The 27,703-nt window shown below is 40.9% G+C and overlaps 2 protein-coding genes across 2 annotated transcripts; both read left to right on the top strand.

Annotated features, from left to right (window-relative positions):
* The first annotated feature begins 355 nt into the window (after nucleotides 1-355).
* Nucleotides 356-3,543, top strand: LOC129845938 (zinc finger protein 135-like). The gene is made up of 2 exons (XM_055913916.1): nucleotides 356-368; nucleotides 975-3,543. Exons 1-2 carry the CDS (start codon nucleotides 356-358, stop codon nucleotides 2,297-2,299), a joined length of 1,338 nt encoding a protein of 445 aa, XP_055769891.1. The 3' UTR covers nucleotides 2,300-3,543.
* Nucleotides 3,544-18,289: 14,746 nt separating this feature from the next.
* LOC129845931 (zinc finger protein 664-like) lies at nucleotides 18,290-26,860 on the top strand. The gene is made up of 2 exons (XM_055913907.1): nucleotides 18,290-18,849; nucleotides 25,367-26,860. The coding sequence occupies exons 1-2, from the start codon at nucleotides 18,549-18,551 to the stop codon at nucleotides 26,407-26,409; spliced, it is 1,344 nt and encodes a 447-aa protein (XP_055769882.1). The 5' UTR covers nucleotides 18,290-18,548; the 3' UTR covers nucleotides 26,410-26,860.
* Nucleotides 26,861-27,703: the final 843 nt, after the last annotated feature.

The following is a 27,703-nucleotide window of genomic DNA, read 5'->3' as shown; positions in this document are numbered from 1 at the left end:
AATAACACACACACATTAAGCAGGAGATTCAAATGAGCCTTACCATTATAATCCAAAGTAATGTGAAATGGACTCATAAGCAACCTGTAAATGGAGGCTATTATTGCTGTCAGCCTATGAGAACTCCTCTGAGTTTTCCCCCACGGTGGTGAATTAGTGAATAGACACCAGAGGTTAATGTGAGTTTCCCTGAGTAGCACTCCTGATCTTGTGCTGTAATATTCAGAGTACATTGTGAAAAACTAAAATCTTTGCTCACCATTTTTGCTCCAGGCATATATACTACATCCATAACTTGTGGTTTCCTCATTACCAGATATACAACATCCATAACTAGTGGTTTCCTCATTACCAGATGTACTACAGCCGTAACTAGTGGTTTCCTCATTACCAGATATACTACATCCATAACTAGTGGTTTCCTCATTACCAGATATACTACATCCATAACTAGTGGTTTCCTCATTACCAGATATACTACATCCATAACTAGTGGTTTCCTCATTACCAGATGTACTACATCCATATCTAGTGGTTTCCTCATTACCAGATATACTACATCCATAACTAGCGGTTTCCTCATTACCAGATATACTACAGCCATAACTAGTGGTTTCCTCATTACCAGATATACTACATCCATATCTAGTGGTTTCCTCATTAGCAGATATACTACATCCATAACTATCGGTTTCCTCATAAGCAGGGAGGAGTTTCTACAACCAAATTGCATTTGCATCGCCCTCGTGCCGCAATTTTATTAAACACAGAAAGGAGCCTATATTGGAGACCAAAGTCGTCTGGCACACTGCTTAGAGTTTCAACAACATGAATAACTTATTTCAAGTCTACAAGCTTAGATGTTACTACTAATGTGAAAACAAGACAAAATATGACTATTCTTGCTCATTTTAAGACAAATGTCAAATAATCATTACATTCATTACAGACGTCAATTGTTGTACAACTTCATGGCTACGCTGTTGGCATCACTTTTTACAGTGGATTTCCGCTGTTGTGGGCCTTTAACCATCTGTCTGACTTTGTTGTTCACACAGGAGAGAGACGGGACTACCGTGGGTCTTCTGGGGAGCCTCAACAACCTCATGATGCTGACAAGGCAGAGAAGAGTCTCTCCACATCAGAACACCTCAAGAAACACCTGCAGAGATCCACAGGGAAGAAACCTCGCTGCTGCTCTGACGGTGGGAAGAGATTCACCTCCTCAGCAGGCATTAAAATTCATCAGAGAATCCACACAGTGGAGAAATCTTATAGCTGTACTCAATGTGGGAAGAGTTTTACTCATTCAACCAGCCTGATATCACATCAGAGAACACACACAGGAAAGACATCTTACATCTGTAGCTGTGGTATATGTGGGAAGAGTTTTACTCGGCTAAGCACCCTGATATCACACCAGAGAACACACACAGGAGAGAAACGAGAGAAACCGTATAGCTGTGATGAATGTGGGAAGAGTTTTTATACATCTAGCCATCTTATTGTACACCAAAGAACACACACAGGAGAGAAACCGTATAGTTGTACTCGGTGTGGGAAGAGTTGTTTTACATCTAGCTATCTGAAGAGGCACCAGAGAACACACACAGGAGAGAAACCTTTTAGCTGTACTCAATGCGGTAAGAGTTTTACTCAGCTAAGCAACCTGATATCACACCAGAGAACACACTCAGGAGAGAAACCGTATAGCTGTAATGAATGTTGGAAGAGTTTTACTCACCTAAGCAGCCTGACATCACACCAGAGAACACACACAAGAGATAAACCATATAGCTGTCATGAATGTGAGAAGAGTTTTATTAGCCTAAGCAGCCTGATGTCACACCAGAGAACACACACAGGAGAGAAACTTTATAGCTGTACTCAATGTGGGAAGAGTTTTAATACATCCAGCATTCTGACTAGACACCAGAGAACACACACAGGAGAGAGACCGTTTACCTGTGATCAATGTGGGAAGAGTTTTACTCAGCTAAGCGGCATTATATCACACCGGAGAACACACACGGGAGAGAAACCGTATAGCTGTGATCAATGTGGGAAGTGTTTTGCTACATCTGGCCAGCTGACTTCACACCAGATAACACACAGAGGAGAGAAACGTTATAGCTGTGATCAATGTGGGAAGAGTTTTGTTCAATCTGGCAATCTAAAAGTACACCAGAGAACACACACAGGAGAGAAACCTCATAGCTGTGATTTGTGTGACAGGAGATACTCTGATAAAAGATCTCTGATCAAACATCAGAAAATACATGAAGGAGTTGTTTCATAATATCAATGAAATAATGTCACCGAATGAATCAATGAATGAATCAATTAATTAATGTCACAATGTAGAATGTTTTAACATTGTAGTAGGAGTATTTTAATGATGTCATAATGTAGAATGTTTTAACATTGAAGTAGGAGTATTTTAATGATGTCACAATGTAGAACCCTAAACGTTTGTCCCCTGTTCTATTGATTTCAACATGATATGGATATTAGCCTCAGGGGGAAAATCCAGGCTATCAATTGGAAGAGTACTATTTATGAGATTTATCAGAAAGTGACTAACACAAAAAGAGCTGTGTTACACTTACCATGTTGGTGACCCACTTGAATCAAAATGCAACACTTAAATTTAGAGATCTGTTTTCTACAAATTGTCCTCTAAACAGTGATGTACACATTATTCCCAGATTCAGTGTGGTTTTTGAGCTGTTAGTTTTAACAGGACGTGCAACCTCATCTCCCTCCTCTCGGCACAATTGTTTTCAAATAAGTGTTGTGTTCCTTTGTTTAGCGACACCTAAATTTAAATGCATCACTCCAAAATGTTGCTGACTGTCTTCTGCAGGTTGTCCTCTAACCAGTGAGGTTAAAGATATCTCCCATTTACATGTGTTTTTTTTGTTGTGTTAGTTTCAACATCACGTACAACCTGATTTCCCCCCTAATTGATATCAGTGATTTATTGCTACTTGTCAAAACAACAGCGTTTCTGGTGCTTGTGCAGTTTATAAGGAGCTTGTTTAAATAAATATAAGTACTGTGATTATTGTGGCAGTTTGTGTATATAGCACATTTTATGTTTAGGTTTTCAATATATCACAAACTGTTTCTGCATATTGGTTATTGATTTGGACACATTAAAACTGTGTTTTGACATTGAGGCTATCCCACGTAGCAAAATGTCATTGAAAAGACGTTGAAAATATGACTATGCAATCAAATATTTCACATTTACATTTCATGTAACATTTAGTAATGGAATTTATTCATGCAACCAACTGATGTTTTTTTTGGGTACAATTATATTGACATTGTTGCCCTTCTTTTAGAATAGCAGGGTTCATTCTCAGATGTGCCAAACCAAATGTACTAGAGCATGACATTGGGGACTGGGCCCTGATCCAACAACATGCCTATCTAGTGAACCCTGAAAAGAGAGAGAAGCTCTACAGCAGGGGTGTCAAACTCATTTCGCATCGTGGGCCACATACGGCCTAGGGAGATGTCAAGTGGGCCGGACCATTAAAATTATACCATACTCTGCTATAAATAACCAAAATATCATGTCTTTCCTTTGTTTTGGTGTAAAGAAGCACAAGAACATTAGGAAAATATTGAAATTTAATGAACTATCCTTTTACAAAACATTTCATGAAACACCTCATATTTCCTTAGACAAATGTGCAATTTACTTTTATCATTCACAAATATGCATTGCAACTGATCCCACTGATTGTACAAAGGCACAAAACTTTAATTGGTACTGAAAAATATAGTAATGCACTTTAAGATTAAATGAGACTTTTAAAGAAAGGAATTTTTAAACCACTTACACATACGCATATAAAATCTAAATGTAATCCCTGCGTACACCTTACAAACTAAGGAGAGTGATTTTAAATGTGTAATGAAGAAAGTGTTCGCCTGTCCTGTAAATCTGTAAACTTCATACATGAAACATACATACACATACAATACATACTGAAAATTTATGGAGTTGTATGAACAGTAGAATTCCATCACACAACTTTTGTTTTGAAGCTGCTGACTAACATTAAAGTGCACATTTTTTAAATCACCACAGTAAGGATTCATCTTCACAGAGCTGTATTCTTTCAATGCAAACAGTATCTAAGGCAGCATTTTAAAGGTGTTAGTCTAGTCTGGACTTGTATTTGTTCCTGAAACTTGGCATCTTTTGGCCTGTACAAGTGCATCAACACCAGGTGTCATGTCCTGACTAGCTGTCACTTTCAGAATGTCATTTAAGTGCTTGTTTGTGAGCCTTGAACGCATTTTTGTTTTATTGATATTCATCACTGAGAAAATTTGTTCACAAAGGTAGGTTGTCCCAAACATGCACAAAATTTTAGCAGCCAGGGCTGTTAATTTGGGGTACCCTGGTAGTAGATACTGATAAAATCTGTCCAGAACTACAGAGGCAAATTTGCCCTTCAAATCTGCATCACACTGCAAATCAATTATCTCTAGCTGAATTTCGACCGGCAGATCAGAAGCTTTAACTGTGAAAGGTGAGCGAAAAACTGAAAATTCTGTCTCAAGTTCACCAAATACCTGAAAACGTTTCTCAAACTCCCGCAGTAGTCCTGCAATTTTGTCTTTGTACCGTTTCATGTCCGCATCAGGTCTGGTCACACACACATCTCTCAGACAGGGGAAATGAGCAGGGTTGCCATTTGCCAGTTGCATCTCCCACAAAGTCAGCTTCAACTTAAATGCATGTATGTTGTCAGAAAACTGTGTGACAACTTTTTTGCGGCCTTGCAACATTTTGTTCAGATTGTTCAAGTGTTCAGTAATATCAACCAAGAATGCAAGGTCCCGTAGCCATTCCTGAGATTGTAATTCCAACACCGGTTTTCCTTTTTTCTCCATGAACTGTCCGATTTCCTCTCGTAGATCAAAGAAATGCCTCAGCACAGCGCCTCGGCTTAACCATCTCACTTCAGTGTGGTATGGCAGGCTGTGGGTAATGTTGCTGTCGCTGAGAAGTTTGTCAAACTGACGATGGTTTTGAAGCTGCTGACTAACATTAAAGTGCACATTTTTTAAATCACCACAGTAAGGATTCATCTTCACAGAGCTGTATTCTTTCAATGCAAACAGTATCTAAGGCAGCATTTTAAAGGTGTTAGTCTAGTCTGGACTTGTATTTGTTCCTGAAACTTGGCATCTTTTGGCCTGTACAAGTGTCCGATTTCCTCTCGTAGATCAAAGAAATGCCTCAGGCTGTGGGCTGTGGGTAATGTTGCTGTCGCTGAGAAGTTTGTCAAACTGACGATGGTTCAGACCTCTGGACCGGATGAAATTTACAGTGCGAACAACCACCTCCATGACGTGGTCCATTTTCAGCGACTTGCAACACAATGCCTCCTGGTGCAAAATACAGTGAAATGTCCAGAAACGATCTCCTCCATTAAGGGCTTGTACTTTGTCTTTGAACTTTGTCGCGACACCTGCTTTCTTTCCGACCATGGATGGCGCGCCGTCTGTAGCCAGGCTGACAGCGCGGGACCAGTCCACTCCAACTCTGTCCAATGCAGCAACGACAGAGCCGAAAATGTCCTCGGCTGTTGTGGTGTCCATCATTGGCACCAACTCAAGAAACTCTTCAGTAACAGTCAATGTCTCATCAACTCCTCGAATAAATATGGCCAGTTGGGCCACGTCTGTGATGTCAGTGCTCTCGTCAATTGCCACGGAAAATGCAATACATGACTTGACTCTCTGTTTCAATTGACTGTCTAAATCTGCCGATAGTTCCGAAATAGTATTCCTCGTGTAACAGTATAACTTTAAACCGTCCCCTCGCCCCGACCCGGGCGCGAACCAGGGACCCTCTGCACACATCAACAACGGTTGCCCACGAAGCACGGTCGTTACCCATCGCTCCACAAAGGCCGAGGCTTATGTGACCATGACATCGGTGTATGCTAGCTAACACAATTATTTACAGCAATCATATGCCAAAGCACATCCCAGAAAGCCCCTCAATCCCTAACAGGTACCATATACCCACACATGTATAAAATCAGTAACGTACAGCAAACTTGTACACATTGTAAAATAGAAAATAGAAAACAGTATTCAGAACGTGACCTACCCCTTGCATCACATTTTCATACTGGGAAGACCTGACGTTCGCGATCTCCCCCTATCTGCAAGTGGGGCCAATCACAACACCCCTTATTGTCATCAGAATTGAACTAACCAATAAGAATGCTTGAACATCAAATACACATTTCTTTAGAGGCAAGTGGAAACATAACCAACCCTGTTACACTCGTCAGGCTAATATTGGCAAAAGCTTGTCGCTTCTCGGGACATACAAATTCAGCCGCCTTCATCATGCATCGTTTAACAAAGTCACCGTCGGAATACGGCTTCGATGCTAATGCTATTTCGCTAGCAATTAGGTAGCTGGCTTTTACCGCTGCTTCACTGACTTCTCGGCTCTGGATGAAAGTTGACTGCTGTTTCCTCAGACCCGCCAGCAATTCGTTAATCTTATCTCTTCTCAGTTGTCCTTGCAAGCCGTCATATTTTTCGCTGTGATGAGTCTCGTAGTGGCGTCGAATATTATATTCCTTCAATACCGAAACTTGTTGCAAACACACCAAGCACGAAGGTTTTCCGTGCATCTCTGTAAATAAATAGGACGTGGTCCATTTTTCTTTGAAAATTCTACACTCCTTATCTACTTTTCTCCGTTTGGATAACGACATTTTGGCTAATGAGGGTGTGGCGGAGAGGTAGAGACTAAGGTATTAACAACGTCGTAACAAGCAGCAGATGGCGCATTGATACCGTCTGCTGTTTTCAGTCTGTCTCAGTGATGCGGCTTGTCTTCTACTCTGATGGAAAGAGTGCGCCCCTTAGCGGATAATCCATGAATTGCAGCAAATTAAAAATATTAATTCCATGTCTTTTATGCATTTTTTCCACTTTCAAATTATCCTGCGGGCCTGATCAAACCTCCTTGGGGGCCGGTTCCGGCCCGCGGGCCGTATGTTTGACACCCCTGCTCTACAGTGAGGTGGAAAGTTTCTAGGGATATTGCAGGAGTTTCCTCTTGAAATCAGACATGTCCGTGGTGAGAACAACCTGGTTGCTGATTGTCTCAAGGGGGGCAGTCAAAATGTTTTGTGTTTTGCGTTTAGCCAATGCATTGCCATGGATCACAGTTTATTTTTACTGCACGTTTTTCCATATTGGAGATGAGTTTTGTTTGGGCTCGTTCCAAGGGGACAAGAGTTCTAGAAGCTAGTGGGTTTTAGGAAGACGTGAGTTCTAGAAGCAGGTGAGTTTATAGAAGACGAGAGTTCTAGAAGCTAGTGAGTTTTAGAAAGAGGAGAGTTCTAGAAGCTAGTGGGTTCTAGAAGCTATAGAAAGAAAAATCTTTGTGGGAATAATAAAAAATAATAAAAAATAGATATTGTTTTTAATTGTTGTTTGCCAGTAGACAGACACCATGTTTATATTGGTGACGGTGAAGCATTGTAGTTGATTATAATGTGAAATGGAAGTTGTTTTCTGTTGTTGGTGAGCAAACTCTTAAGGTGTTAGTTAGTCTTTGGTTTTTCCATTTATGTTTTGAGGTTGGACTTTAGCACGTATAGCTCGTTAGCACGTAGGGCGCACTGATAAGTGTCACCTCGTTAGTCAGTATGTGTTACACCTGTGCTGGCTTGTCCATCTCGTTAGTTGTTTTGTTTTCCTCTTCTTAGGCATATTTAGTGGGTCTCATGGTGGGTGTCTTTTAGGTCCCAGTTGTTGTTGCTAGTCAACTTTCAGTGGACAACCTCCAATGTGTCTTTCAGAACCCTTCCTAAAACCACACCTGTTTGGTTGTTGTCAGTGACTCTTTGTTAGTTCCCTCTTATGTTTTTCTTGCTGGGGAACGTAACAACAAACAATGTAGTAAAACAAGTTAATATTTTGGGTTGGATGTTTCAATTCTTAGTATTTTAATCAATGGCATTTCCTTTGAATGTTCAGTAGTCTTTCAGTTGTTAATCTTTTTTATCCTCTTATGTTTGTTGTGGTAAATATTGTTTATTTTCATTGTTTTTTCCTGTGAAGCCATTGTGTTGCATCCATGTCTGAAATGTGCTGTCTAAACAAAGCTTGATTTGATTTGAACATATTGCAAAACAAATTAACCCAATGACTGACCAATCAGACTCTTGCTAAACAAATGAACAAAATATGTGAAAAAGCAACACAAATCTTGGTCTGTCTTAGTATGAATTCAGTATATCTTCCACTATGTCAAAATAGTTCATGGTATGTACGTTTAGTATCACTTTTCAACCAATTCATTTCATATATTGAAAATGAAACATTTTGAAATCAACAAAACGTTAAAGGATTCAACTACTGAAAACTGAAACAAACAAATGGATCAATCCCACATTTCCAGCCTGCTGAAGGCGTGGTTGAGTGATAAACACCACCCCCGGCTTTACCAGGGGCTTGAGGTGATCTCCCACAGATCTGCTTATGTCATGTTCTGTGGCCTTGCTGTTCCATTTCTTGACTGCCCCTGTAACACAGAAATAAACACATTTCGTAATATTATACAAAACATTAAAAGTAATGTATTTGGAACATCTATGGCCTCAGTTACACCTGGCATCTAAATGTGACTTCTGTCATCTGATTACTCCAAGCTGCATTCGGTTCAGATCTACCAGGATGGGCCTTGACATAGTCTGGATGCAGTCAGGCCACTGAATATGCATCAACAATGTAAAGAGATGGGGTGAATGAGTGGGGAAAAGTACATTTGACATAAAATACTTTCATAATATCAAAGAACAAATGTGTGTGTCTGAGGGGAAATTAACTTTCATATAGCCAAAAGGGGTGAGAAATTACACCAATATCAGTGGAGAACTTGCACTAATGTAAATAAACATAGATGGAACATATTCCCTTTTGCTAATGTGATTAACCGCTAAGGGGACATAAATATTTACCATCTAAACCATGTGTGACCTCTCACCTCTCTGGCTGTAGAAGTGTTCTTCCTAACCAGTCCCTCAACAGCTCTCTGACTGAGCTCCACCCTCACTGGGTCTTCAGAGGAGAGGAAGGCTGAGGAGGGATGGAAGGATGAATGGATCAGTCCGTCAATAAAGTGTAGAGCTGCTGTCGGACAAAATCACTATTTTAGTAGTTCATTAAAGTAAATAAGGCTTTATGACTGCTGAATACCAACTATCAATCACTTAGATCATGTATTTTCAGGTAGAGATACATCCTTGGGACGTCCCTAGCCCATTGAAGTTGGCATTTAAAATGGTTAAGTTAGGGGTTAAGGTTAGGGTTCAGGGTAGGGATGTCCCAAGAATCCCAGATAGCATTGACCATTGTGCTATTGTAACCGATGTGAAATGGCTAGCTAGTTAGCGGGGTGCGCACTAATAGCGATGGTAACGATGTTTCGTGGGAGGCAGTTGTTGATGTGTGCAGAGTCCCTGGTTCGAGCCCAGGTAGGGGCGAGGAGAGGGATGGAAGCTATACTGTTACACATTCTTCGGTCTCTTTTACGTAGCAGGTGTAAAAGAAACACAGACAAGACAAGTAGGTGGTCATTATGGTCCTTGTAGTTTAACAAATAGCATCTAATTCTGCCAATCTGTATGTGGGGTTGTTAGAGAAGAATGTGATTGTCAGCCCTAACAATCCATTCTAGCAGCTCATCAGGCTCGGTAAAAGTCTTCATTGATGACGTGTTCCTTCTATTCCAGGGGACAGCAGAGGAACTTCATCGATTCCACTCCTTCATCAATACAAGCAGTGAACTTCTGAAATTCACCCTCACCTTTGATGCGCATGAAACAAGTTACCGGATGGTTGGACGATACTTTTCTCATCAATCATCTTAAATACTTCAACTGGAAATCAACCAATCCTCCATTGTTAACGCAGTGGAAAGGTCAAATGCTTTATTATCTAAAAATTGAAAGTGAGTGACAGAGAGTAATAAAATAGTTAAGTTATGGTAAAGTTTATAAACGATCAAATGAAATATTTTTCCCAAAATATGTTTTAAGTCCCATTGCAAAGTTACACCTCACTGTTTTATTTTTGGAGTTATTACATTAAACCAATCAGAATTCAGAAGAATGCCAAAGTCAGGTGTGATGTAATATGGAGGACCAGCCTATTCCCTATTATGTATACTCCAACAGAAATAACTTCAAATGTAGAACTTCAAATTAAACCAATCATTTGAACTCATGACCAACGTTTTGGAAATACATAACGCCATCTAACCAAATATCAAAGAATGTTAGCTATATGCAGTTATCTTAGCCAGCCAGCTAACATTAGCTATATGCAGTTATCTTAGCCAGCCAGCTAACATTAGCTATATGCTGTTATCTTAGCCAGCCAGCTAACATTAGCTACATGCAGTTATCTTAGCCAGCCAGCTAACATTAGCTATTTAGCCATCTAGCTATTAGCCTAACCAGCGTAGCCAACCAGCACGGTTATGGTCAGCGAGACCAACTACCGGAGAAAAAGTTACAAAACTCCCATAGTCTAATTCACAGAAAACATGCTGAAAAGTAGTGATGGGGAAATATAGCTTCCTGAAGCATTGATGCTTTACAGCCAATTGTGTCAAAAAATAGGTTCATTACTCAAGGCTTTGAGCGACACAGAATTTAGAACAGCCACATTTTATAGATGAAGTCACACGCCGTAGCAGCGAAGCCATGATGTCATATATTAAACCACTGGCCGTGTTCGAGAGCATCAAACCCATGCTGCGTTGTGGGTAAACGGTGACTGGCTGACTGATTTATAAATAATAATGAGTAGTTATTTATGATGTAAGGTGATTTGTAAATTAGTCAGTCAGCAGCCACCTGCAATGTCGGCTGCAATGTCGAACGAGCCCAATACCAAACCAATCAGGTGTTCGACGAAATTATTCTTCAGACGTCATTGATCACGTGCTGCTGATAAAGTGACACTGCTTTGAATTATACCGCTTAGCGACTTCAGAACATGCCTCATAGCTCCAGTCTCAAACTTAACCCCGTTCCTGCTGAAGAAGAGGAGGTCTGCTGGATGGAGAAAGAAGCTGTCGCGAAAGAGGAGGAGGAAAAGGAGCCTATTACAATACAAAAACAAGTAGAGAGTGAGGCTGTTACCGTGAAAGAAGAAGAGAAAGCCGTTTCAGTTAAAGAAGAGGAAGACGCGTTCAGAGTGAAAGAGGATGACGAAGTTTCAGTGAAAGAAGAGACTGACGATGAACGTAAGTACTGTCTTAACAGAAGCACAAACTCTGTTGTTGTTGAACTGATGTGTGGTGTTAAAGCGGAAATCTGCAATTGCTACATCCATATTTTGACTTTTAAATGTATTTATATATATCTATATGTATGTATGTGTATATATATATATTATATATTTATAGCCATTGATTCTTGAAGAATATAACACATGCCTCATGAGCTTAGTTCAACTGTTTGCCCCACCAGAACCCAAAATAAAAATAATGTACTCCAATGTTTAGAAACAATGTAAATCAACACTGTATAGCCTCAACATGGTTAAAACTATAATGTTGATATCATGGATGGTCAGTCCTTTCATCCATAGGTCTGTCTATGAATTTGAGACCAGTTACATTTCTCCAGCCCCATCATCTTATTACCAAAACAGTGGTGGAATTACAGCTTTGTTATGGGTTGAACTGCAGATTGGTTGATTGATTGTTGTGTGGCTTTTTTTAAAGGGGCAACCTAGTTTTTAAACAAACAAAATGGCTGCCCAGAGTCCTGAGCTGTGTTAGAATACTCATACTAACTGCACTATTTGTGATGTTAATAGAGTATATAGTCTGCTTATTGGTCATAGTATGATATAGTTAGTATGCCAAAAGTTCCCGGATGTCGTACTAAATTCGCCAAAATATGATGTAAACACGCAGTACTTTAGGGCACATAAAGCAATTCTTCAGAAAATGAGCGTGGCTTCAACGTTTTCAGATTTGAAGAAAATGGTGGAAAATATGCAGCCGAAGTCCAACGAGAGAGCGGATACAAATGAACTGCTTTAAATAATTATGACAAATGTTGAGCAATGTAATGAAGTAATGACTTTTCAAATAAGTTACCTTACACGTTATATGACTATTGTTGTTCACTTGACAATCTTAAGACAAATGTCAAATAATGAACATTCATTACAGACGTCATTGTTTGTACAACATCATGGCTACACATCACATTTTACAGTGGATTTCTGCTGTTGTGGGCCTTAAACCACCTGTCTGACTTGTTGTTCACACAGGAAAGAGACGTGACTATCGTGGATCCTCTGGGGAGCCTCAACTACCTCATGATGCTGACGAGGCAGAGAAGAGTCTCTCCACGTCGAAACACCTCAAGAAACACCAGTGGAGACCCACATGGAAGAAATCTCATTGCTGCTCTGACTGTGGGAAAGGTTGCACATCTTCATCAGAACTTAAAATACACCAGAGAACACACACAGGAGAGAAATCTTATAGCTGTAATCAATGTGGGAAGAGTTTTACTACATCTAGCTCTCTGACTTCACACCAGAGAATACACACAGGAGAGAAGCCTTATATCTGTGATCAATGTGGGATGAGTTTTACTACATCTAGCCAGCTGACTTCACACCAGAGAACACACACAGGAGAGAAACCTTATAGCTGTGATCAATGTGAGATGAGTTTTAATACATCAAGCTATCTGATTCGACACCAGAGAACACACACAGGAGAGAAGCCTTATAGTTGTAATCATTGTGAGAAGAGTTTTCCTACATCTAGCCAGCTGACTTCACACCAGAGAACACACACAGGAGAGAAGCCTTATACACTGCTCAAAAAAATAAAGGGAACACTTAAACAACACAATGTAACTCCAAGTCAATCACACTTCTGTGAAATCAAACTGTCCACTTAGGAAGCAACACTGATTGACAATAAATTTCACATGCTGTTGTGCAAATGGAATAGACAAAAGGTGGAAATTATAGGCAATTAGCAAGACACCCCCAATAAAGGAGTGATTCTGCAGGTGGTGACCACAGACCACTTCTCAGTTCCTATGCTTCCTGGCTGATGTTTTGGTCACTTTTGAATGCTGGCGGTGCTTTCACTCTAGTGGTAGTATGAGACGGAGTCTACAACCCACACAAGTGGCTCAGGTATTGCAGCTCATCCAGGATGGCACATCAATGCGAGCTGTGGCAAGAAGGTTTGCTGTGTCTGTCAGCGTAGTGTCCAGAGCATGGAGGCGCTACCAGGAGACAGGCCAGTACATCAGGAGACGTGGAGGAGGCCGTAGGAGGGCAACAACCCAGCAGCAGGACCACTACCTCCGCCTTTGTGCAAGGAGGAGCACTGCCAGAGCCCTGCAAAATGACCTCCAGCAGGCCACCATGTTTATATTGTAGAAGCATTGTAGTTGATTATGTGAAATGGAAGTTTTCTGTTGGGGGTGAGTAATCAAGCAAACATGTCCAACAAAAATATAGGATGTATTTGTTGTCTAAAAGGGGGAAGGTGTTACAGGCTTTGGCTTGTCCATCTCGTTAGTGGGAAGGTGTTTCACCTGAGCTGGTCCAGGTTCTATTTAAGAGTGTCTGACCCAGTGCTTCAGTTGTCTTGATAGATGTGGAGAGTCAACACCTTTAGTTGCTCCACCTTTTTGGTTTGCTTCCTGTCTTTAAGTTTGTTGTGGGTTTTTCTTTTGTTTGCCTCTTCTTGGGCAGATTTAGTGAGTCTCATGGTGGGTGTCTTTTTTGTCCCAGTTGTTGTTACTAGTCAATTTTCATTGGACACCTCCATAGTGTCTTTCAGAGCCCCTCCTAAAAAAACAAGTTATATTTTGGGTTAGATATAGCATCATATTGTTAATATTTTAAACAATGGCATTTCTTTACAATGCTCATTAGTCATTCAGTTTTTCTTCTGTTTTTTTCTCTTAAGTTTGTACTAAATATCTCTTTATTTTCATTGTTTTTTCCTGTGAAGCCATTGTGTTGCATCCATGTCTGAAATGTGCTGTATATATTAAGCTTGATTTGATTTGAACATATTGCAAAACAAATTAACCCAATGACCGACCAATCAACAGACTCTTGGTCCATCTTGGTATGAAAATCAGTCTCAATCCCACTTGTCAAGCCTGCTGAAGGCGTGGTGGAGTGGTAAACACCACCCCCGGCTATACCAGGGGCTTGAGGTGGTCTCCCACAGCTCTGCTTATGTCATGTTCTGTGGCCTTGCCGTTCCATTTCTTGACTGCCCCTGTAACACAGAAAGAAACCCATTTAGTCATATTATATAAAACACTCAAACACAGTAAATGATATGGAGCATCTATGGCCTCAATTACACCTGGCACCTAAATATGACTTCTGTCATCTGATCACTCCAAGCTGCATTAGGTTCAGATCTACCAGGATGGACCTTTGACATAGTCTGGACGCAGTCAGGCCACCGAATATGCATAAGCAATGTCAAAAGATGAGTTAGGAAAAGTACATTTTACACAAGTGACCTTCAAAATAATTTAAATGTTATTTGTCACATATGTATGTTATTGCGGGTGTAGTTAAATGCTTGTGTTTCTAGCTCCAACAGTGCAGTAATATCTAACCAAATGCTTGTGTTCCTAGCTCCAACAGTGCAGTAATATCTAACCAAATGCTTGTGTTTCTAGCTCCAACAGTGCAGTAACATCTAACTAAATGCTTGTGTTTCTAGCTCCAACAGTGCAGTAATATCTAACTAAATGCTTGTGTTCCTAGCTCCAACAGAAACACAAGCATTTAGTTAGATATTACTACTCTGTTGGAGCTATGAACACAAGCATTTAGTTAGATATTACTGCACTAACTCCAACAGTGCAGTAATATCTACCAATGTCACCACAGATACCTAATACACACAAATCTAAGTAATGGAATAAGAATAAATCAAATCAAATGTATTTATATTTATATAGCCCTTCTTACATCAGCTGATATCTCAAAGTCCTGTATAGAAACCCAGACTAAAACCCAAACAGCAAGCAATGCAGGTGTAGAAGCACGGTGGCTTGGAAAAACTCCCTAGAAAGGCCAAAACTAGGAAGAAACCTAGAGAGGAACCAGGCTATGAGGGGTGGCCAGTCCTCTTCTGGCTGTGCCGGGTGGAGATTATAACAGAACATGACCAAGATGTTCATAAATGACCAGCATGGTCATTAATAATAATCACAGTAGTTGTTGAGGGTGCAACAGGTCAGCACCTCAGGAGTAAATGCTCCTGCTGTCTCTAGAGAGTTGAAAACCGCTGGTCTGGGACAGGTAGCACGTCCGGTGAACAGGTCAGGTTTCCATAGCCGCAGGCAGAACAGTTGAAACTGGAGCAGCAGCACGGCCAGGGGACTGCAAGGAGTCATCATGCCAGGTAGTCCTGAGGCATGGTCCTAGGGCTCAGGTTCTCCGAGAGAGAGAAAGAAAGAGAGAATTAGAGAGAGCATACTTAAATTGACACAGGACACCGGATAAGACAGGAGAAATAGTCCAGATATAACAGACTGACCCTAGCCCCCTGACACAAACTACTGCAGCATAAATACTAGAGGCTGAGACAAGAGGGTTCAGGAGACACTGTGGCCCCATCCGATGATACCCCCAGACAGGGCCAAACAGGCAGGATATAACCCCACCCACTTTGCCAAAGCACAGCCCCCACACCACTAGAGGGATATCTTCAACCACCAACTTACCATCCTGGGACAAGGCCGAGTATAGCCCACAAAGATCTCCGCCATGGCACAACCCAAGGGGGGGGGGGGGGGGGGGGGGGGGGGGGGCGCTAACCCAGACAGGAAGACCACGTCAGTGACTCAACCCACTCAAGTGACTCACCCCTACTAGGGACGGCATGGAAGAGCACCAGTAAGCCAGTGACTCATATATAAATATATGGACAAGCAATGTCAGAGCGGCATAGACAGATACAGTAGAATAGGATAGAATACAGTATATACATATGAGATGAGTAATGCCAGATATGTAAACATGCAGGAGATGCACGAAGGAAAGATAGTGATGGTGCTCAGTGTTGTTGTTGTAAATGGTGGGGAATAACCAATCACGATGAGGGTGGGTAAAATGGTAAAACGTTTGAGTTCATTTTGTCCTGACATGGTCACTTTGTCTACTGTTTATTGCCACGTTGGGATGCAACCTTTGTTGTCATTTTTTAAACATTTTTTATCATTTTACCCCCGTTTTTTCTCCCCAATTTCGATCTTGTCTCATCGCTGCAACTCCCCAATGGGCTCAGGAGGCGAAGGTCGAGTCATGCGTCCTCTGAAACATGACCCGTCAAACCGCGCTTCTTAACACCCGCCCGCTTAACCCGGAAGCCAGCTGCACCAATGTGTAGGAGGAAATACCGGGCGACGCTTGGCCAATTGTGTGCCGCCCTATGGAACTCCCGATCACGGCAGGTTGTGGTAAAGCCCGGGATCGAACCCGGGTGACGCCTCTAGTGACGCCTCTAGCACTGCCATGCAGTACCTTAGACCGCTGCACCACTCGGGTCTATAGTGACGCCTCTAACACTGCGATGCAGTACCTTAGATCGCTGCACCACTCAGGTCTATAGTGACAACTCTAACACTGTGATCTAGTACCTTAGACTGCTGCACCACTCGGGTCTATAGTGACACCTCTAACACTGTGATACAGTACCTTAGACTGCTGCACCACTCGGGTCTATAGTGACACCTCTAACACTGTGATGCAGTACCTTAGACTGCTGCACCACTCGGGTCTATATAAAAACACTTATCTCCCTCACTAGCTTTAAGCACCAGCTGTCAGAGCAGCTCACAGATTACTGCACCTGTACATAGCCCATCTATAATTTAGCCCAAACAACTACCTCTTTCCCTACTGTATTTATTTCTTTATTTTGCTCCTTTGCACCCCATTATTTTTTATTTCTTCTTTGCACATTCTTCCACTGCAAATCTATCATTCCAGTGTTTTACTTGCTATATTGTATTTACTTCGCCACCATGTTTTTTTTCTCTCCCCCTTATCTCACCTCACTTGCTCACATTGTATATAGACATATTTTTCTACTGTATTATTGACTGTATGTTTGTTTTACTCCATGTGTAACTCTGTGTTGTTGTGTGTGTCAAACTGCTTTGTTTTATCTTGGCCAGGTTGCAGTTGTAAATGAGAACTTGTTCTCAACTGGCCGACCTGGTTAAACTATCATTATGACATCATAGACCTGGTTAAATAAAGGAGAAATAAATAACACATAATAATACAAAAATGTAGCAGCAGTATAGACCTAGTCTGTTCATTATATACATCTACATGATGTATTGTTACACCATGTAGGAGCAGTATAGACCTAGTCTGTTCATTATATACATCTACATGATGTATTGTTACACCATGTAGGAGCAGTATAGACCTAGTCTGTTCATTATATACATCTACATGATGTATTGTTACACCATGTAGGAGCAGTATAGACCTAGTCTGTTCATTATATACATCTACATGATGTATTGTTACACCATGTAGGAGCAGTATAGACCTAGTCTGTTCATTATATACATCTACATGATGTATTGTTACACCATGTAGGAGCAGTATAGACCTAGTCTGTTCATTATATACATCTACATGATGTATTGTTACACCATGTAGGAGCAGTATAGACCTAGTCTGTTCATTATATACATCTACATGATGTATTGTTACACCATGTAGCAGCAGTATAGACCTAGTCTGTTCATTATATACATCTACATGATGTATTGTTACACCGTGTAGGAGTAGTATAGACCTAGTCTGTTCATTATATACATCTACATGATGTATTGTTACACCATGTAGGAGCAGTATAGACCTAGTCTGTTCATTATATACATCTACATGATGTATTGTTACACCATGTAGGAGCAGTATAGACCTACAGTAGCTAGCTACTTATTTAGATTTAGTATGACTTAATGTAACTGCCTTAAATGTGCTGTAGTAAGCATTTTTTATTCGCACTAATCAATCAACACATTCCTGTCTTTGTATGTCTCAATATAATAGTATTGTTTAATTAAATCCATCTAAAATAATCTTTGTCTGAAAATAAAATATGATCCTCAACTGCGTTTCCCCTCCATTCAGCAGACGGCGATGTGCGTCTTTCAGGCGACGCTGCCAGCGTGACGTATAATCTAGTGGACGGTTCTTCATAAACAGCTCGTCAACCACCTCGGTAGCTTGCTAGCCAACATAGCCGAAAGATTCAAGCTATTTAGACGCTTTCGGTGTATATTAGCTACTGTGTTGTAGACACACTTATGTCGTATCTACTTGTTAATCTATTTAATATTACGTTATTTTGTATTAGTCAGCTATAGTAGCTGACTGGTTAAGTTAGCACTAGCCTAGTCGCTAATGATAGCTAGCTAACATCCCCGAACATGAGGTCAGTAAGCTTCTCCCCTCTTGTTCAAGAAGAGGCGGTCTGCTGGACGGAGAAAGAATCTCTGGGGCAGAACATTGTCGTGAAAGAGGAGAAGGAAGAAGAGGATGTCACAGTAAAACAAGAAGTAGAGGGTGAGGCTGTTACAGTGAAAGAAGAAGAGAAAGACGTTACAGTGAAAGAAGAGAAAGACGCGTTCAGAGTGAAAGAGGAGGAAGCAGTTTTTGGAGTGAAGAAGGAAGGGGAGATTACTGTCACATTGGAAGATGAAGAGGAGATAGGAGATCTGATTAACACCAGTAAGTACCGCCTTAAATGTGTTTTTAACTTTGGGTATTCGTAGTTGGCTCGTCAATACCTCTTCAACGGAGGGCCCAGGATGATGACTGATATGTCTAGAATCAGACGACGTAGAGAGCAAGCTACCCCTTGTTTTCTCTGTTCCGTTTCCAAAAAGTGACTTAACATATATATTTGAGAAGGGTCTATCTGCTGACCGCAGACTGGGGGGCACGGCATGTAGTGATTTTCATGTAGTGATGATTTACTACACACCGTGCCCCCCAATAGTGCCATGCGAGAGTTGGGTTGGCTACACCAAAGATTATGGATATACTGACAAGATGTCTCCGCCCTAACAAGGGGAGTCGTTGTCCACAAAGCGGCACTGCGGGTTGTCTCGCTCCCGCCTATCCATTCTTTGGATTGGTGGATTCATCTTATTATTGTAATCTATTGTTTATATTCTATGAGGGTTGTTGTCAACTGCCTGTATTCAATGGAGAGAGATGCTAAGCTACTAGCATGAATATGCACCGCCTGTATTCAATGGAGAGAGATGCTAAGCTACTAGCATGAATATGCACCGCCTGTATTCAATGGAGAGAGATGCTAAGCTACTAGCATGAATATGCATAGCGATCTGGAGACAACTCCTATAGTGTTTTTATCAAAGTTGTCGGTATGTCACGTGTCCACATAACAACGTAAGCATTACGAAACTTCTGTTGGTTCAAGTAAACCTCACGTAGCAAATATGCCATTCATTTTGTTGTTGACCAAATTGACACTTTCCACATTGTGTTGATAATTGTTTCCACTTGGATACAACCTACTGTAACCTACTGGCATGACCTAGAGAGATACATCCTACTGTAACCTACTGGCATGACCTCGAGAGTTACAACCTACTGTAACCTACTGGCATGACCTAGAGAGATACAACCTACTGTAGCATATTTGCATGACCTAGAGAGATACAACCTAATGTAACCTACTGGCATGACCTAGAGAGATACATCCTAATGTAACCTACTGGCATGACCTAGAGAGTTACAACCTACTGTAGCCTACTGGCATGACCTAGAGAGTTACAACCTACTGAAGCCTACTGGCATGACCTAGAGAGATACAACCTACTGTAGCCTACTGGCGTGACCTAGAGAGATACAACCTACTGTAGCCTACTGGCATGACCTAGAGAGATACAACCTACTGTAGCCTACTGGCATGACCTAGAGAGTTACAACCTACTGTAACCTACTGGCTTGACCTAGAGAGTTACAACCTGCTGTAACCTACTGGCATGACCTAGAGAGTTACACCCTACTGTAGCCTACTGGCATGACCTAGAGAGCTAAAGTTGTTCAATACCTGGATTTTAAATGAATATTTTCCAGTAATAATGATAATATGTGTCTTCCTATCTACATGTGGGATCCCTCTCCTATGTCTTCCTCTCTACACCAATAATAGACAACTACTATGGGTCTCCCAATCACGGCCTGGTGTGATACAGCCTGGATTGGAACCAGGGACTGTAGTGACACCTCTTGCACTGAGATGCAGTGGCTTAGACCGCTGCGTCCGTGTGTATGTTTAACTTTTTAACTGTACTAGAATGTTAAAAGGCCGCTAAAATTTTAAATATCGGTTATCGGTATCGTTTTTTGGGGCAAGGAAAATACTGGCCAAAAATGATATATCGGTGCATCCCATTATTTTAAAATTGATTATTATTTTTTAAATCCTCATCAATCTACACACAATACCCCATAATGCCATCACAATAGCCCATAATGCCATCACAATACCCCTTAATGCCAAATCAAAAACAGGTTTAGATTTTTTGCAAATGTATTAAAACTATTCCCCAGGATAACTAGTCTGAGTAATGTAAGATGTAAGATCCCAGGATAACTAACTAACTTTGTTCTGAAGTGTCTTTCTTATATCTAAGATATGTAAAAAATTATATCTATTTTTTTACATGTCTTTAAGTCTTTAACCCCCTTTTTTTGTCACTTAAGTCTTTCCCCATTTTGTTACGTTACAGCCTTATTCTACAATGGATTAAAAAAATAAAAATCCTCAGTCTACACACAATACCCCATAATGACAAAGAGAAAATAGGTTTGGAGAATTTTTTAAACATTTATTAAAAATAAAAAACAGAAATACCTTATTTACATAAGTATTCAGACCCTTTGCTGTGAGAATTGAAATTGACCTCAGGTGCATCCTGTTTCCAATGATCATCGTTGAGATGTTTCTACAACTTGTTTGGAGTCCACCTGTGGTAAATTAAATTGATTGGATATGATTTGGAAAGGCACACACCTGTCTGGCTACCACAGCATTTTGAAGCGATACGCCATCCCATCTGGTTTGCGCTTAGTGGGACTATCATTTGTTTTTCAACAGGACAATGAACCAACACACCTCCAGGCTGTGTAAGGGCTATTTTACCAAAAAGGAGAGTGATGAGTGCTGCATCAGATAACCTGGCCTTCACAATCACCTGACCTCAACCCAATTGAGATGGTTTGGGATGAGTTGGACCACAGAGTGAAGGAAAAGCAGCCAACAAGTGCTCAGCATATGTGGGAACTCCTTCAAGACTGTTGGAAAAGCATTCTAGGTGAAGCTGGTTAAGAGAATGCCAAGAGTGTGCAAAGCTGTCATCAAGGCAAAGGGTTGCTACTTTGAAAAATCTAAAATATATTTAGAATTGTTTACCACTTTTTTTGGTTACTACATGATTCCATATGTGTTATTTCATAGTTTTGATTTCTTCACGATTATTCTACAATGTAGATAAAATGGTAAAACAAATCATTATAACCCTTGAATGAGTAGGTGTGTCCACTCGTTTGACTGGTAATGTATATCTCATGAATGTTTTTACATTCAGTTACATGAAGTCACTTTCTTACCACTTCTTCCATAGTCAAACATGTAAGGAAAGATTTTTTTAAATCAAAAGGGATGCTGTCAAAAATGTATTGAATTCAAATGGATTTACCCAGCCTACAAAGCACTACAGCCACTCTGTGATGACCAGTTCTGCTCTTTTATTGAGGGATCTAGTCTAGATTAAACTTCATAGGAAGACAGTTTTATCATGTGGAGGTTTCATTTCGGTCTCTGTTTAACGACATACTATGTGTGTCTTTGCAAGGAGAGAAACCAGACTCTCACTCTGACAGCGGGAAGAGTCCTTCAGGGGAACCAGACCCAGAGACGCCCAAACCAGCGAGACTGCTCCCACTGTGAAAATAGTTTTTGCTGGTTAGGGAACCTAAAACTGCATGAGAGGACACACACGGGAGAAAAGCCTTACCACTGTTCCCACTGTGGAATGAGTTTTATTCAGTTATGGGACCTACAAACTCATGAGAGGATACACACAGGAGAAAAGCCTTACCAATGCTCCCAGTGTAGAAAGAGTTGTACTATGTTAACTAACCTGAAAAGGCATGAGAGAATACACACAGGAGAAAAGCATTTTCTGCTCCCAGTGAAAAAAAAGATTTTCACGAATGGCGTACCTTATAGCTCATGAGAGGATACAGAGGAGAAAAGCCTTTCCAATGCTCCCAGTCTGGAAAGGGTTTTACCTGGTCAAGTAGCCTGAAGGAGCATAAGAGGATAAACACGGTAAAGTCCTACCACTGCTCTCTCTGTGGAAGAACATTCAGAGATCCTGAAATCAAATGAGAGAATAGAAAGGCTGTATTCTGACTTATATTTTTGACTGAGAAGTTGTGTTTTTTGTTTGTGCCACATGAAATCATATTGTGTATGATTACACCTGTCTATATAATGTCCAACAGTTGACAATGCATGTCAGAGCAAACACCAAGCAAAGAGGTCGAATAAATTGTCCTTAGAGCTCCGACACAGGATTGTGTCGAGGCACAGATCTGGGGAATGGTACCAAAAAATGTCTGCAACATTGAAAGTCCCCAAGAACACAGTGGCCACCATCATTTTTCAATGGAAGAAGTTTGGAAGACTCTTCCTAGAGCTGGCCACCTGGCCAAACTACGCAATCGGGGGAGAAGGGCCTTTGTCAGGGAGGTGACCAAGAACGCGATGGTTAATCTGACAGAGCTCTAGAGTTCCTCTGTTGAGATGGGAGAACCTTCCGGAAGGACAACCATCTCTGCAGCACTCCACCAATCAGGCATTTGTGGTAGAGTGGCCAGACGGAAGCCACTCCTCAGTAAAAGGCACCTAACAGCCCGCTTGGAGTTTGCCAAAAAGGCACCTAAAGGACTCTCAGACCATGAGAAACAAGATTCTCTGGTCTGATGAAACCAAGATTGAACTCTTTGGCCTGAATGCCTTTTGGAAACCTCCAAGCTGGCTATCATGTGCCTTATATTAAGGTATATACATATAGATATATATACATATATATATATATAGTCTGTTCAACCTCTCTTTCGTATCGTCCGAGATTCCTAGAGATTGTAAAGCTGCCGTGGTCATCCCCCTCTCCAAAGGGTGTGACACTCTAGACCCAAACTTTTACAGACCTATATCCATCCTGCCCTGCCTTTCTAAAGTCTTCGAAAGCCAAGTTAACAAACAAGATCACTGACCATTTCGAATCCCACTGTACCTTCTTCGCTGTGAAATCCGGTTTCCGAGCTGGTCACGGGTGCACGTCAGCCACGCTCAAGGTACTAAACGATATCAGAACCGCCATCGATAAAAGACAGTACTGTGCAGCCGTCTTCATCGACCTGGCCAAGGCTTTTGACTCTGTCAATCACCATATTCTTATCAGCAGACTCAACAGCCGATAAGAACAACCGATCAATCAACAACCGATCGCTGCCCACACCCGCCCGACTAGCACCACTACTCTGGACGGTTCTGACTTAGAATATGTGGACAACTATAAATATCTAGGTGTCTGGCTAGACTGTAAACTCTCCTTCCAGACTAATATTAAGCATTTCCAATCCAAAATTAAATCTAGAATTGGCTTCCTATTTCGCAACAAAGCCTCCTTCACTCACACTGCCAAACATACCCTCGTAAAACTGACTATCCTACCGAACCTTGACTTCGGCGATTTCATTTTCAAAATAGCCTCCAACACTCTACACAGCAAACTGGATACAGTCTATCACAGTGCCACCCGTTTTGTCACCAAAGCCCCATATACCACTGCTCTCGTCGGCTGGCCCTTGCTACATATTCGTCGCCAAACCCACTGTCTCCAGGTCATCTATAAGTCTTTGCTAGGCCGCCTTAACTCAGAATACTGGTCACCATAGCAACACCCACCCATAGAACGCGCTCCAGGAAGTATATCTCACTGGTCATCCACAAAACCAACACCTCCTTTGGCCGCCTTTCCTTCCAGTTCTCTGCTGCCAATAACTGGAACGAATTGCAAAAATCGCTGAAGTAGGAGACATATCTCCCTCACTAACTTTAAGCATCAGCTATCTGAGCAGCTTACCGATCGCTGCAGCTGTACACAGCCCATCTGTAAATAGCTCATACAACTGCCTACCTCATCCCCATGTTTTATTAACTTTTTTTGCTCTTTTGCACACCAGTATTTCTACTTGCACATCATCATCTGCACATCTATCACTCCAGTGTTAATTTGTAATTACTTCGCTACTAAGGCCTATTTATTGCCTTACCTCCTTACTCCATTTGCACACACTGTATATAGACTTTCTATTGTGTTATTGACTCTACGTTTGTTTATCCCAAGTGTATGTAACTCTGTTGTTTTTTTGTCGCTTTGCTTTATCTTGGCCAGGTCGCAGTTGTAAATGAGAACTTGTTCTCGACTGGCCTACCTGGTTAAATAAAGGTGAAATACAAAGAAATCTTAACTTTATTAGCAACACCCAAATGTATACTGTCATTAACGCGGTTCTTCAATAATTACACATAATTCTAAATACTGTAGCAAACATTTATATTAACCAGGACATTCAAACGAGCCTTACAATTATAATCCAAAGTAGTGTGAAATGTACTCATAATCAACCTGGAAATAGAGGTTACTCCCCTGAGTTTTCCCCCATTCACATTCAGAATACATTGTGAAAAACTAAAAGCTTTGCTCACCATTTTTGCTCCAGGCAGATATACTACATCCATAACTTGTGGTTTCCTCATTAGCAGATATACTACATCCATTACTATCGGTTTCCTCATTAGCGGGGAGGTGTTTCTGCAATCAAATTGTGTGCGCATCGCCCTTGTGCCGCAATTTTATTAAACACAGAAAGGGGCCTATATTGGAGACCAAAAGTCGTCTGGCACACTGCTTAGAGTTTCAACAACATGAATAACTTATTTCTAGTCTACAATCGTTGATGTTACTACTAAAATAAGACTATTCTTGCTCATTTTAAGACAATTGTCAAATAATTTTAACATTCATTACAGACGTCAATTGTTGTACAACATCATGGCTACGCTGTTGGCATCACCTTTTACAGTGGATTTCCATTGTTGTGGGCCTTTAATCATCTGACTTTGTTGTTCGCACAGGAGAGAGACGGGACTACCGTGGGTCCTCTGGGGAGCCTCAACAACCTCATGATGCTGACGAGGCAGAGAAGAGTCTCTCCAGATCAGAACACTTCAATAAACACCAGCAGAGATCCACAGGGAAGAGAACTCACTGCTGCTCTGACTGTGGGAAGAGATTCACCTCATCAGAAATTACAATTCATCAAAGGATCCACACAGGAGAGAAATCTAATAGCTGTGATCAATGTGGGAAGAGTTTTGGTCAATCTTGCCATCTGACTCAACACCAGAGAACACACACAGGAGAGAAACCTTATAGCTGTGGTCAATGTGGGAAGAGTTTTGGTCAATCTTGCCATCTGACTCAACACCAGAGAACACACACAGGAGAGAAACCTTATAGTTGTGATCAATGTGGGAAGAGTTTTACTAAATCCGGCTATCTGACAGTGCACCAGAGAACACACACAGGAGAGAAACCTTATAGTTGTAATCATTGTGGGAAGAGTTTTAATACATCTGGCACTCTGAATGTACACCAGAGAACACACACAGGAGAGAAATCTTATAGCTGTGATCAATGTGGGAAGAGTTTTACTACATCTGGCTCTCTGACAGTGCACCAGAGAACACACACAGGAGAGAAACCTTATAGCTGTAATCAATGTGGGAAGAGTTTTACTACATCTAGCCATCTGACTCCACACCAGAGAACACACACAGGAGAGAAACCTTTTAGCTGTGATCAATGTGGGATGAGTTTTTCTACATCAAGCTCTCTGACTATACACCAGAGAACACACACAGGAGAGAAATCTTATAGTTGTAATCATTGTGAAAAGAGTTTTCCTACATCTAGCCAGCTGACTTCACACCAGAGAACACACACAGGAGAGAAACCGTATAGCTGTGATCAATGTGGGATGAGTTTTACTACATCAAGTCATCTGATTCGACACCAGAGAACACATACAGGAGAGAAACCTCATAGCTGTAATCAATGTGACAAGAGATACTCTAATAAAAGGTGTCTGATCAAACATCAGAAAATACATACATGAAGAAGTTGTTTCATGATATCAATGAAATGATGTCACAATGTAGAATGTTTTAACATTGTAGTATGACTATTTTAATGATGTCACAATATAGAATGTTTTAACATTGTAGAAGGAGTATTTTAATGATGTTCTACCTTATCCTTATCGTTTACCCTGTTTAATTGATCGCAGCATGATATGGATATTAGCCTCAGGGGAAAATCCAGGCTCTGAGTTGAAAGAGTATTATTTAACAAAAAGTGACAAACTAAAAAACAGCTGTGTTACATTTACTGCGTTGGTGACCCACTTTAATCAAAATGCAGCACTTCAAAATGTAGCTAGCTGTTTTCTACAAGTTGAAAAGCTGCTTGTTTAAAAAAATACATGTAATATGATAATTGTTGCAGATGTTTGTGTATACACACACATGAATAATAATAAATTGGTCTATAATCAATTTCATTAACAATCTGACATCACTCCAGTATTTCTTGACAACATTCAAATGCTAATTGTCTTTATTCCACTACTGAAGAAGCACGACTCAAATCACCTCATATTTCAAACATTCAGCCTGACAAAAGATACATGTTTTATTATTCCATGCCTCATCATTAAGTTAATTATTGCCAATACATATTAACAAAGGGGTGTACATTTGGTTTTTATATTTCATATTTACAATTCATGTAATAATTATTTATGCAACCAGCTGACCATTTTTGGGGTACAATTATATTGACAATGTTGCTCTGCTTTTAGAATATCAGGATTAATTCTCAGATGTGCCAAACCAAATGCATGACATTGGGGACTGGGCCCCGATCCAACAACATGCCTATCGAGTGAACCCTGAAAGAGAGAGAGAAGTAAGGTGGAAAGTTACTACGGATATTGCAGGAGTTGGTTGCTGATTGTCTCAAGGGTGGGCAGTCAACAAGTTTTGCGTTGAGCCAGTGCGTTGCCATGGATCACAATTTATTTTGACTGCACGTTTTTCCGTATTGGAGATGAGTTTGGAGACAACTGTTTGGGCTCGTTTCAAGGGGACCAGAGTTCTAGAAGCTAGTGAGTTTTAGGAAGACGAGAGTTCTAGAAGCTAGTGAGTTTTAGGAAGACGAGAGTTCTAGAAGCTAGTGAGTTTTAGGAAGATGAGAGTTCTAGAAGCTAGTGAGTTTTAGGAAGATGAGAGTTCTAGAAGCTAGTGAGTTTTAGGAAGACGAGAGTTCTAGAAGCTAGTGAGTTTTAGGAAGATGAGAGTTCTAGAAGCTAGTGAGTTTTAGGAAGACGAGAGTTCTAGAAGCTAGTGAGT

Source organism: Salvelinus fontinalis, unplaced genomic scaffold, assembly GCF_029448725.1.
Source record: "Salvelinus fontinalis isolate EN_2023a unplaced genomic scaffold, ASM2944872v1 scaffold_0406, whole genome shotgun sequence".
In the NCBI taxonomy this organism is placed as follows: domain Eukaryota; kingdom Metazoa; phylum Chordata; class Actinopteri; order Salmoniformes; family Salmonidae; genus Salvelinus; species Salvelinus fontinalis.
The sequence above is the reverse complement of the archived record's forward strand: the minus strand, read 5'-3'. Positions and strand labels throughout refer to the sequence as shown.